Below are 13,528 nucleotides of genomic sequence, written 5' to 3' on the forward strand. Positions count from 1 at the left end.
ATATTAGTTAAGGTGACAGGTACACATGCTCGGGAAGAGTTTGTTAGGTTAAAAAGCAGTTTCTGGAAAAGTATTCCAAGTTAAACCTGAAGGAGGCACCAGAAATCCTGAAGGAGGAATGTAGCAATCAAAAAAACATTGTATAGAATGTTCATATTGGCAGTATCAGTAGAGGTTTTGCCTTATGGTCTTCCTTAACCAGAAGGAAGTTTGAACAAAACCAAGATCACTGCATATCTATGTAGTATTGGTCTGGGGTGGGGAGGAAACAAGCAAGACATAATCATCTGTTCTCATTCATGTTCACCTGTTAAGATCACTTAAAAATGAATCATGGATATTTAGTAGTAAATAGTTGTCATTGTTGCTCAATATATCATTGTATTCTTTCATCACATTGTAGATTAGAATTGCAATTTATAAACCACAAGGAAAATAGTAGTGCATGGCCTTATTAATCATGCAGAAAAAAGATTAACATTTACTGGTAGTTTGTCTTAATATAATCAGGACCAATCAAGCCTTGACAAATGAGTAACTTTGATAGGAAATATAGGCAGTCATCTGTAGGACTTTGGAGTAAATATGAATTATCTATAGGATATACACATTTGGAAGCATTTCTAAATGATTTTCTAGATATAATTCATGAAGTGTCAAGATGAAGAGTCAAGTATTTCATATAAATTAATTTCATAATAGCTGTGATTCTTATCAGAAGAGAATTAGGATTGGGGTCTTATAGTTTGAAATAGTATATTTAGTATTTAAAAAGGTTTTTGGATGTGAAAACAATTATTTTTAAAACTAATCAAGCTATGTATAAAGTCTGAAAATCTTTTTTTTTAATTGGTACATTAAAAACATAGATGAATGGTCCTGTGCTTAAATGTCATTGTGGTTGTGTGCTGACTTTCATACAGTGTAACTAAGGCACTGTTCACAAATACACTGTAGATAGAAGTATAAGGGTAAACAGACATAGCTGTCATAGGGACATAATTCCCTTATAATTAATACTTGCCAGAAAATGGAGCGTGACATTGTTTACTATTATTCTAACATTCACAAAAGGCTGAATATCACAGGCCTAAGGGCACACCATGACCATGAGACATCTTTTCGTACTTCCCAAATAGTTTTATATTTTAGCTATGGACCTCAGTTACCAGAGCCAAACTTGTTCTTAACAAGTAGAATTTTTATGTCCATTGAATTGAAGAGTCTCTTACACCTTTCTGGGCCTCTTTATTTGCAGGTGGGAGTAGAAACTCTAACCAAGTTCTTCATATCTGGCAGTCACATGTGATGCCCAATTTTCATATGCTGCCCAATTTCTTTAAGATAAAAGCGGTGACTTGCAGCAGGGCCGCATAGATGAGGAAGCTCTGTAAGGAGGAGATCACATCCACACGCATCTTCCATTTTGTGTCCTCCGGGTCCAACGTCATTGAGAGGCCCTTGATCCGGAACACTCAAGTTCTAACTCATTGGCTTTCAGCTGCCATGCTCTGCTCTCTGAAAATCTTTCATAGTGGGTCATGGATTTAAAGTTGAAAAAAGCTATGGGAGTTTCTCAAATTAGCAATTCTCAAACATTCTTAAATTGATAGAAATTTGAAAGGCAAATATTGAGTCAAATTATGATGCTACAGTCTTCTAAGGCAGTTTGAACAGAAATGAAACTATGCATTGTAGAATATGAACAGAGTCAAATACTTTGAAGTTATATAACCTTGAACAAATTGCTGAATTAAGCTTTAGTTTTCTAATTAAAAATTTGTAGGAACAAGATGTGACTCACAGTTGTTCTGAACGGTAAATGAAGTAGTCCATATGTAGTTTATTCACTAATTCTTATTTCAGTCGTTATTGAATATTTCCTATATGCTGGCCTATCTGTGATACATTGGGGATATAAATAGAATAAAAATGGTCTTAACCCTCTTGGGAATTACAATCTGTTAGGAAAAAGCACAGAAGTAAACAAGTGATTACCACAGGGCTTACTATAATGGGGGTGAGAGTGAACGCAGAGAGTCTGTGTGACAGGCTAATGCAGTAGCCGTTCACTCAAGAAATTACAGTAACAGTTGGGTGGTGGAGGCAGATCTGATTTTCATTTTTCTCTTAACTTCCACATTCTCAAACTTATGCATATGGTCAAGGTTTACTATAGTGTGCCTTCTATTAAATCTTAAAACATAAGATTGATAAATATGGATTTTTTTAGAAGAAAAATCCTATGAGATTTCTTAAACCATTATAAATTATTACCACAATTCATAATTTATAAGTATTCTTGTTTCATATAATTTTAGTTGATTTCTATTGTGGGCCTTTAATCCTCCTTGTGTCTAGCAAAGGAACAACAGTTTGATTTACTCTTTACTGATTTGGATGCCCTTTATTTCTTTCTCTCATCTCATTGCTCTGGCTAAGACTTCCAGTACTATGTTGAATAGAAGTGGTGAAAGTGGACATCCTTATCTTGTTCCAATCCTCAGGGGGAATGCTTTCAACTTCCCTTGCTACCCTTCCCTTGCATTGCCCACCCTGCTCCCCATCCTCCAGCCAAAACAACTTCTCCTTTAGTGTTGTGTAATTTTAGGACTATTGCTATAGCAGGTATGTTTGTCTTAGCAAATTAATATTTGTGTAGGAATTCTGAAAAGACAAACTTTGTTTCTGTAATAACATTTTAAGTTGCTGTATTTTCATTGGCTCTTAATTTTAAAATTTCATTTTTATTTGTGGTAGAAGACACATAACATAAAATTTACTATTTTAACCATTTTAAAATGTACAGTTCAGTTGTGTTAAGTATATTCACATTGATGTACAACCAATCTTCAGAACTTTTCATTTTTCAGATCCGAAACTCTGTAGGTGGGTCTTAATTTTAAGACTACAGTTTAATTTTAAGACTATAGCTCCGTCGCCCAGGCTGGAGTGCAGTGGTGTGATCCTGTCTCGCTGCAACCTGCGCCTCTGGGTTTAAGCAATTCTGTTGTCTCAGCCTTCTGAGTAGCTGGGACTACAGGTGCCTGTCACCATGCCTGGCTAATTTTTGTATTTTTAGTAGAGACGAGGTTTCATGTTGTTGGTCAGGCTGGTCTTGAACTCCTGACGTCAGGTGATCCACCTGCCTTGGCCTCCCAAAGTGCTGGGATTACAGGCGTGAGCCACTGTGCCTGGCTTAGTGGCTTCTTTGTCCACTCATCGATTGGGGGGTGTTTGGGTTGGTTCCATGTTTTTGCAGTTGCAAATTGTGCTGCTATAAGCATGCGTGTGCAAGTATCTTTTTCGTGTAATGACTTCTTTTCCTTTGGGTAGATACCTAGTAGTGGGATTGCTGGATAAAATCATCTGGATAAAAAGTACATCAAATGGATCTACTTTTAGTTCTTTAAGAAATCTCCACACTGTTTTCTGTAGTGGTTGTACTAGTTTACATTCCCACCAGCCCTGTAAAAGCGTTCCCTTTTCACTGCATCCATGCCAACATCTATTATTTTTTATTTTTTGATTATGGCCATTGTTGCAGGAGTGAGGTGGTATTGCATTGTGGTTTTGATTTGGATTTCTCTGATAGTTAGTGATGCTGAGCATTTTTCCACATGCTTGTTGGCCATTTGTATATCTTCTTTTGAGAATTAGCTATTCATGTCCTTAACTTTTTGATGGGATTTTTTTTTTCTCGCTGATTTGTTTGAGTTCTTTGTAGATTCTGGATATTAGTCTTTGTCAGATATATAGATTGTGAAGATTTTCTTCCACTCTGTGGGTTGTCTCTTAACTCTGCTGATTTCTTTTGCTGTGCAGAAGCTTTTTAGTGTAATTAAGTCCTATCTATTTATCTTTATTTTTGTTGCATTTGCTTTTGTTGGTCATAAAGTCTTTACCTAAGCCATGTCTAGAAGGGTTTTTCTGATGTTCTAGAATCTTTATGGTTTCAGGTCTTAGGTTAAAGTCTCTGATCCATCTTGAGTTGATTTTTGTATAAGGTGACATATGAGAATCCAGTTTCATTCTCCTACATGTGGCTTGCCAGTTTTACCAGCACTATTTGTCGAATAGGGTGTGCTTTCCTCACTTTATGTTTGTTACCTTTGTAAGTACTTGGCTTTATTTCTGGGTTCTCTATTCTGTTTAATTGGTCTATGTGCCTATTTTTATACCAGTGCCATGCTATTTTGGTGAATATGGCCTTATAGTATAGTTTGAAGTTGAATAATGTGATGCCTCCAGACCTGTTCTTTTTGCTTAGTCTTGCTCTGGCCACACAGGCTCTTTTTTGGTTCCGTATTAATTTTAGGATTTTTTTTTCTAGCTCCATGAATAATTATGGTAGTATTTTGATGGGAAGTGCACTGAATTTGTAGATTGTTTTTGACAGTATGGTCGTTTTCAAAATATTGATTCTACCCATTTATGAGCATGGAATATATTTCCATTTGTTTGTGTCATCTGTGATTTCTTTCAGCAGCAGTGTTTTGTAGTTTTCCTTGTGGTTTTTCACATCCTTGGTTAGGTATATTTCTAAGTATTTTATTTTATGTTTTTGCAGCTATTGTGAAAGAGGTTGAGTTTTTGATTTGATTCTTGGCTTGGTCGCTGTTGGTGTATAGCAGTGCTACTGATTTGTGGACTTTAATTTTGTATCCTGAAAATTTGCTGAATTCATTTACCAGTTCTGGGAACTTTTTGGATGAGTCTTTAGGGTTTTCTAGGTATACAATCATATCATCGGCAAACAGCGACAGTTTGATTTACTCCTTACTGATTTGAATGCTCTTTCTTTCTTTCTCTCGTCTCATTGCTCTGGCTAAGACTTCCAGTACTATGTTGAATAGAAGTGGTGAAAGTGGTCATCCTTGTCTTGTTCCAGTTCTCAGGGGGAATGCTTTCAACTTTCTCTGTTTAGTATAATGTTGGCTGTGGATTTGTTGTAGACGGCTTTTATTATGTTAAGGTATGTCCCTTCTATGCTGGCTTTGCTGAGGGTTTTAATCATAAAGAGATGATGGATTTTTGTCAAATGCTTTTTCTGCATCTATTGAGATAATCATGTGATTTTTGTTTTTGGTTCTGTTTATAGTTTATTAAGAAAAGATTTTGTAGATGACTTTAAAACAAAATATCAAATAGTATGTTCTTAATTTATACCATAAAGTTAGAGAATATTTGAATTACTGTAATTCATTTGATTTAGGATGACTGAGGCATTATGCTTTGATAGCAGGTGGGCTTGCTTTTTCTTTTTTAAATCATAAACAAGTTCTATTAGAGTTTGGTTATTTAGCCAATAGAAGTGTGTATACTTAAATATGTTTGGACTTTTGGGAAACAGTGTTTATTAATCTTAAGAAATGCTCTTATCGGGCCGGGCATGGTGGCTCAGGCCTGTAATCCCAGCACTTTGGGATGCCGAGGTGGGCGGATCACGAGGTCAAGAGATTGAGACCATCCTGGCCAACATGGTGAAACCCGATCTCTACAAAAAATAAAAAATTAGCCGGGCGTGGTGGCATGCGCCTGTAGTCCCAGCTACTCGTGAGGCTGAGGCAGGAGAATCGCTTGAACCCGGGAAGTGGGGGTTGCAGTGAGCTGAGATCACCCCACTGCACCCCAGCCTGGTGTCAGAGTGAGACTCTGTCTCAAAAAAGAAAAAGAAAAAAGAAAAAGAAATGCTCTTATCTTTCATAGGAGTGGCTTCAGCTATAATAGGTAATCTTAAAGGTCTCCTCCAGTGTTGACTGTTATTTATTTTGTTGGTTTACTTCACTTTTAGATATAATGGTTTTCATTATAAATTATTAGTTGGCCCAAATGGGAGCAACTTTAAGAAAACATAAAAATTGCATTTCTTTGGACTGTCTTTAATTCTAACTTTTATTTTCCTGTGATTTTTGCTTTTCATTTAAAATACCATTTTTTAACAATAGTTTTATTTTCTTTTGTAGGATATGTAGTAGTAATGCTTGTATTAAAGTAGCTTTTTTTTCATTGATTATATTTTGAATTTTCTTGTAGCCAGTGTTAGCTAACATGGTCTTTATGATAAGAACCATTATTGGTTTTGTGACTGGTGGTGGTGGCAGTAGTTCTTTTATCTTCCAGATTATTTCTAGTAACTTTCTACACCTATCACAGGACATTGAGAGTAACTATCAATTTTGTATTTTATAATACTTTCCTTTTAGCTGTTTAAAGTCTAGCATACATGTTGTAGAAGAGGTGCAAATATAAATGAAAGTCATGTTTTGATGTTTTACATATTGTCAGCTAATGTTTCACTGTATTTCTTAGGGCTGCTATAAATTTTGTTCTTGTACCGATAATACAAAATCTTGTCAAAAAATATAACTCCTACCTAACAGTAGATATATTTTATATTTTTCTTAATGAATAGAAGTATAAAAAGTATTAACACTTTATTTCTTGTCCAAGAGCCATTTTTTTAAATTCTAAAAAAGTAAAATCTGCATTTTAAGAAGTTAAATTTATTTTTAAAAATTCTTCTAGTTGGAAAACTATAAAGTTTAGTACACACCCAGAAAACATTTACTAAAATTGATTATGTAAAAAATTAAACACGTCACCTTCACAAAAACCAAATCATAGCAAAATAACAAGATTACCTTGTATGGCAAAAGTCTAAATATAAATGATGAGATGTGGAAAACTACTGAAGCATTGTTAACGAATGAAGAGATTTCACAACTTGATAAATTAAATGCCAGGAATTCATTAGAAATACTGGCAGATAATACAAATGGTGCACAGAAAAATAATGCCTTTGAAAAGATGTTCTGTCATACGTAAAATAATACAACTGCAACTTAAAACTTCCCCGAGGTACTCTGTTTCACCTAGTTGACTGGCAACATAAAGCGTAATAATATACTTAGCTGCAGATGCGGTAAATCAATTCCTTATAAATTTTTGGTGGGATTGTAAGTTTGTATAACTTTGGGAGGGTTATTTGGAAATGTATTTCAGAATTTAACTATACATACTCTTTGAGCACTTTCACTTTTAGAAACTTAATCTGGATATATAAAAGCACGTGTAAGAATAGATAAAATCAAGGCTTTTAATTGCGGGAGGTAATTCTTTTAGTAACTTCATGTTTTTCCTTTGTACTTGAATGTGAGTGGAATCTCTCTGGAAGGATACAGAAGCTGCTAACAGCACTTGATCCTTAGGAGAGAAACTGAGGTTGCTGAAGAGGACATGAAAAACAACCTTTTAACTTAAGTACAATTTACAGAATACATGTGCATGTATTACCTGCTAAAGTTAATATTAAAAAGAATGCCGTGGAACTAAGACTGTCTTGTCAGCCATGTGTAAAATACACCATCAGTGGACAGCACAGGTGTTTAGCACATCACTGATGTGCTGGCACTGCCACAGTGTGTTAGTATTTGCCACTCAATTCAAACATCTCTTCCTTGAAAGGAAGTTCCTTGACCTGCTTTCATCACCCGTGACTACGTAGGGTGGTCATATTGATTTATTCCATATATTATTTCTAAGATCTTATATTTGTAATTAATGTTTTGTTCTAGTTGTTTAATATCTTTTTCCATAGAGAGAGTTGGGCTCTGTGAAGGCTGGGAGTCCACCCCTCTTGCACTGCTGCATCCTCACTATGTACTATGATGCCTTGGATGGCATTGACATTCACAGCATCTTTGAATGGGTGAAGAATAATTCTAGAGTATCAGAGCAAAGCCAGAGCCTAACAGGAAAATATGATAAACAAGCCTCTTCTCACCCACGTGGGCATTTCTGTTCCTTCTTCCAGTGACTTCCCTAAAACAAACTAAAAGTTTTACTTTTTCAAGGGGGCAGGACACAGAACTCTTTCAGAAACCAATGTAAACCATAGAAGGCAGAGATGCAAATGCTTCTACATTTTGTCATGTAATTTTAGTGGTTTCATGGATTTCCCTAAAGCTCTTCAACTTGACCCACCTCACTTAAGGATCCACTCTGCAGGATTGTTTTTTCTGACCCTTATTCCATTGACAATTTTTGGTAACATTTTTCTGATTTTTTCCCCCGTTGTTTCTAGACTGGGCTATTGTGTTTTATGAACATTTTCAAACGTACAGAAAAGTTGTAAGAAGTAATACTTTTGGACATCCAAACGCCCAGCATTCCACCATTCATATTCTACAGTTAGCCTTTTACCATACTTCTCTCTTTCTTTGCTTTTTTGAAACAGTACCTTGCTCTTTGATCCAAGCTAGATTGCAGTGGGGTGATCACAGCTCACTGTAGTCTTGACCTCCTGGGCTCAAGTGATCCTCCTACCTTAGCCTCTTGAGTGGCTAAGACTACAGGCCTGTGCCACCAACCCTGGCTAATTTTTTTTTTTTTTTTTTTTTTTTTTTTTTAAATTTTTAGTAAAGACAGAGTGCCACCAAGTTGCCCAGACTGGTCCTGAACTCCTGGGCTCAAGAGATTCTCCTGCCTTGGCCTCCCCAAATGCTGGTTACAGGCATTAGGCACCTATCTACCATATTTTCTTTATCACATAACTATCCATCTATCTATCCATCCTTTTTTATTTAGTGCATTTGAGTAAGTTGCCAACATCATTACACTTTCCTCCATATACTTCAGCTTGTATGGCATTAACTACAGTTCAATATTGTTTACAGTACTCTTTTTTGAGATAGAAATGTATATACAATAAAATACACAAATCTTACATGTAACATTTGATGAATTTTGACAAATATATACACCTGTGTAACTCAAACTTACCAAGATCTAGACCATTGCCATCACCCCAGAAAGTTTACTCAGGTTCTTTCCTAGTACTTTTTGTTTACTGGTTTATGTGATTATAATTTACTATGTTATGTTTATATTACAATGATCCCTTAAGTTTATACTGTTTGATCAGCATTGCCTCTGTCTTTAGATGAGGTCTGATGAGAGATCCAAGGTCCTTAAGAATTGTCCCAGCCCTAAAACAAAGAAGATGCAGTAGGAGTCAGTAACAAAGTCACCAGCCCTGGTGGTTGTGTTGATGGTGGTCTCTAAGCCTTTGTGAGGAAAAGGAGGTGTAGGAATACTGACTAGGCTGACAGAAGTGGGGGTCTTATTAATCCCTTGTGTTCACAGGGGTCCTACAGGTTATTTTTTAGGTGAACAAGCTTATTAGATGTTTTACTACCGCACAACTTACTCAGTTACTCTCTGAAGTGAGATAAGGAAATGAAGATTATATTAACTGAGGAAGAACAATAGTCACACATCTTAGAATAAGCATAGTGGTGGAGAGAGGGTAGGCACAGCAATTTAGAGCCTTTTGTCACCAGTTGGTGATATTTGTGGAGTCACGGACCCCTGGGAGGTGGAGGAAGTGGAGAATATCCAGTGGGAAGAAGAAATCTAAAACTTAATCTGTTTTCATAGAAGTCTTGTGATGTGTATATAGTGATTATATTACTGGAAGGAGGGCCTTGAGTAAGTTGTCCAGGTTCTTGGCATTTTGAACAAATTGGACAAAATGCACAAAATAACAAAGGAGTGAAACACAGGAAAGAAGCAGCAAAAGCAGGAATTTATTAAGGCGAGAAAGCGCTCTATGGGGTGGAAGTGGGCCTGAGCAAGTGGCTCAAAGTCCTGTTACAAAGTTTTCTGAGTTTTAAGTACTTCTTTTGAGGTTCCTATCAGTTACCCCTTATCTGGATGAAGGATTTGGTCCAAGCCTAATTAAAGGCTGAGGTGAATTGGCACCATGTGCAGGTGAAGGGATGGTCCCTGGTTGGCCGATCCAGGGTATTTTCCTTTCCATCTGAGGTGTGATGGGGGTGGGGGGATTGTAGGGAGCGTAGCCTTTGATCCTTTGTTACTCCATGTTGGGAGATGGGGGTTTTCCTTTTGGTTTAGCTTTAGGAAGTTTGTGTTAATTGGCCTTACAGTCCCTGCCCCCAGACCCAGGTGTTTTCCTTTTGATCCAGCTATGGGAAGTAGGAGAACCGGCCTCAGGTTCCCTGCCTCCAGACCTTGGTGTTTTTCTTGATTCAGCAGGAATTAGCCTTAAGTTTCCTGCCTCCAGACCCTATTCTCCTGCCTCAATTATAGCATACGAAGTGTCTCTGATATAATAAAAGCTACCTCAGAGGCAATTGATCTTTTCATTAGCTTTATATGGGTTGAAGATGGCGGTAACTTATAAAATGATGTAATTTGTAGTCTGAGAAATAAATGTAACTAGATACTATGACTTTCATGTTGAACCGGAAATACAAAGTCAGTGTTTTAGTAATACCCATGTAGTAGAACCATCATTGTCAAAACAACTTTCTTGTAGTTAAATCATAATATTTTTGCAGATGCACTAGCAGATTTTCATAACTATGACCATTATCTAAAAATATAATATGTTGATAACTTGGCACAGGCCTTTATTTTAGTGGATTTGTTATTTTTAATTGCCTGGGTTTTTTTTTTTTTTGCTTATTTATTTATTGAGACAGAGTCTTGTTCTGTTGCCTAGGCTGGAGTGCACTGGCACAATCTCGGCTCGCTTCAACCTCCACCTCTCAGGTTTAAGTGATTCTCATGCTTCGGCCTCCTGAGTAGCTGGGATTTCAGGGGTGTGCCACCATGCCCAGCTAATTTTTTTGTATTTTTAGTAGACTCAGGGTTTTGCTGTGTTGGCTGGGCTGGTCTTGAACTCCTGACCTCAAGTGATCTGTCCACCTCTGCCTGCCAAAGTGCTGGGATTATAGGTGTGATTCACTGCACCCGGCCTTGGTGGTTTATTTTTAAGCATTTATGTATTCATCATTGTTAGTATCTCCTACTAAAAGATTTGCCTTTTTTGTGTGTACTTATTACCATAATGTAGCAGTTGTAACCAATGCACTGCTTCCCAAAACTTCTGGTAATTATAGATAATGTTCTAGATTGGTCCCTCCTCTTTTTTCCTTGTGTGATTCCCTATAGTACAGAGTTAAAAATCAATCAACTAGGGAGACTGCAAGTCTGGTATTTTGCAAAGTAAGCCTTTATGCACTTGGCGTGATCTCTCTGTGTAGCACAAAATCAACATGTAAAAGTTGTATTTGAGATTTATTGAGTACTTTTTCATATGTTTTACATTTACTTTTCAATCCTCCCAATAACCGTATGAGATAGATGCTATTGTTGTCTTCAACTTACATCTAAACCCAGAGGTTGGGTAATGGTAACTTACTCTCATATAGCGTATCAGTGATAGAGCTTGAGCTCAAATACATTTTCGTTCTTAACTACTGCACCAAAGACTTCTTATTCTGTCTAATGGAAGCTGCATTGGGTTAAGTACCACCAATAGTAATACTAGCTCTAATTTGAGGAGGATAATCCAAATCCTTAGACACGGGTTGTGTCTTGTCACTTTCTCAAAGCAGGTTATGCTATGACCTCTCCAAGGGTCTCAGAGGGTCCGCTCACCATTCACTTAGCATAAGTAAGCAGTGGCTTTGAATTTTTAGTATCTTGCTATAGTGGTTTTAGGTTGTAAGCTAGGTCCTAATCAACACATCCTGTTAAGTGTTGCCTCCATCTCACCTTTGGACACAGCTTTTTTTTTTTTTTTTCCTTTGAGACAAAGTCTCGCTCTGTCCCCAGGCTGGAATGCGATGGTGTGATCTTAGTTCACTGCAGCCTCTGCCTCCTGGGTTCAAGTGATTCCCCTGCCTCAGCCTCCTGAGTAGCTGGGATTACAGGTGCCCGCCACTATGCCCAGCTAATTTTTGTATTTTTAGTAGAGGTGGGGTTTCACCATGTTGGCCAGGCTGGTCTCGAACTCATGACCTCAGGTGATCCACTCGCCTCGACCTCCCAAAGTGCTGGGATTACAGGCATGAGCCACCATGCTCGGCCTGGACACAGTTTAATTGTCATCAGATATTTTACTGTGTTCCTATGGTAAATTACTATAATTGGAGGAGGAATGTTGGTTGCAAACAATGTATTGCAATCATTTTGCTTTCCAAGTATACATTTTCCTACTCTAAGAACTTAAGTTTGCAACTTCACATTTTAAGATATGTATGAAATTTTGACTGGAAGATAGCTTTATTTATCTTATGCTCATGTATTACTTTATGTAATTTTTAGTCCTTAAATATTATCAAATAGCACAGTTCTAGTAATAGAGAAAATGTAAATGTTATTCGTCTACTAGCCCTCCTATTCGTGTTTAAACTTTTAGGTTTTAGGAGGAGTTCATAGTTAATAAGCCAAATAATGTTATTCCTGGACAGTGTTTTTAACGCTTCTCATTAGCCAATGAGTAATAAATGCACCCAGTTTTGAAAAGTATATTGCCAGAGTTGGATTGTTAATGTAGAGCAACCATTTCCCTAATCATCTGTGTTTTTTGTTATGTTCTTACACAGAAGAAAGAACCTTCTAAATCCAGCATCAAGAAAAAAGTGACCAAAGTTGCAGAAGCAAAAAAAGTAATGAAGAGAAATTTCAAAGTGAATAAGAAGATAACATTTACTGATGAAGGGGAGGTAAGATTTTAGAAGTATTTCGTTTCTGAGGTACATTTGGAGTATTAGGAGAGATTGGCTCTCTTGCTTACTTACCACTCATTAATGATAGAGTAAATGTTTCTCTACAGCATGCTGGGCCGTTCCTTTCACTGTTACTGTAGGCTGTACATCAGCTCTACTGCTGTGAACAAGGATGCCTTACTGGCAATGAACCGAGATACTTCTTGGTAATACTGACACAGAGTTGATTTTGAACTTTCTAAATTATGTTTTTATTAAAGATAAGGTTTTCTCTTCATGGTATTGAACATTATGTTCTGTGGAACAGACATGAGAATACTAATACAGCTACGTACCACAGCTTCTTTTGCTTCACTCAGGCCTCTGCTTTGCACGTCCTCCATTTTAAATGCTGTACTTGTATATATCTTGCTGGGCTGGCTATGGGAGGGAATTCTCTGCTTTATAAAGTAACCTAAGACACAGAGGTGCCTTGTTTAATCTCAACTTTCCCTAAGCCATATTGTAAATACATACCCATAGTATAGGGAAGGGGCTACCACTCACAGATTACTCATGAAACTTCATGCTATTACATAACTGTTGTCTTCATTTTAAAATGATGAAATAGAGCCAGTATGTCAAGTGACTTACCTGAGGAGTGGTTATAGTAGGTAGGGTCTTTTGAATATCATCTCATGGCCTCATTCTCACCAGCCCAGGTTTTCCTGACTATCCTCATGTAGCACAGAGCACCCTACCTCCATCATGACCTCATTTCTCTCACCTTGCCTCACTTTTCTTCACAGCACTTACTTTATGACTTCAGTCTATATTTGACTATTGTCAGTTTCCACTCCATTTCTTCTTGCGAGGAAGGTATTTTGTTGATTTTGTTCACTAGTCTATCCCTAGCACCTAGAAAGATACCTAATGTAATAAACCCTCAGAAAAATTTATTGATTGAATGAAACATCTATTTCAATAAAAGAACAGCTTTTCATATT

The 13,528-nt window shown here is 37.0% G+C and overlaps 1 protein-coding gene and 1 pseudogene across 6 annotated transcripts in view; one reads left to right on the forward strand and one right to left on the reverse strand.

Annotated features, from left to right (window-relative positions):
* DDX10 (DEAD-box helicase 10) overlaps nucleotides 1-13,528 on the forward strand; it is a 274,322-nt gene that overhangs the window by 160,505 nt on the left and 100,289 nt on the right. For all 6 annotated transcript variants that reach the window (XR_013404274.1, XR_013404272.1, XR_013404273.1 and 3 more), the window contains one exon: nucleotides 12,420-12,539. Coding sequence is in view for 3 of the 6 variants with exons in the window: in XM_077964258.1 (XP_077820384.1) it covers nucleotides 12,420-12,539 (120 nt within the window). In the remaining 3 variants the exon portion in view is untranslated. The remainder of the gene's footprint in view (nucleotides 1-12,419; nucleotides 12,540-13,528) is intronic.
* LOC114672142 (mitochondrial import receptor subunit TOM5 homolog pseudogene) lies at nucleotides 1,320-11,273 on the reverse strand (annotated as a pseudogene).

Source organism: Macaca mulatta, chromosome 14, assembly GCF_049350105.2.
Source record: "Macaca mulatta isolate MMU2019108-1 chromosome 14, T2T-MMU8v2.0, whole genome shotgun sequence".
Lineage (NCBI taxonomy): Eukaryota > Metazoa > Chordata > Mammalia > Primates > Cercopithecidae > Macaca > Macaca mulatta.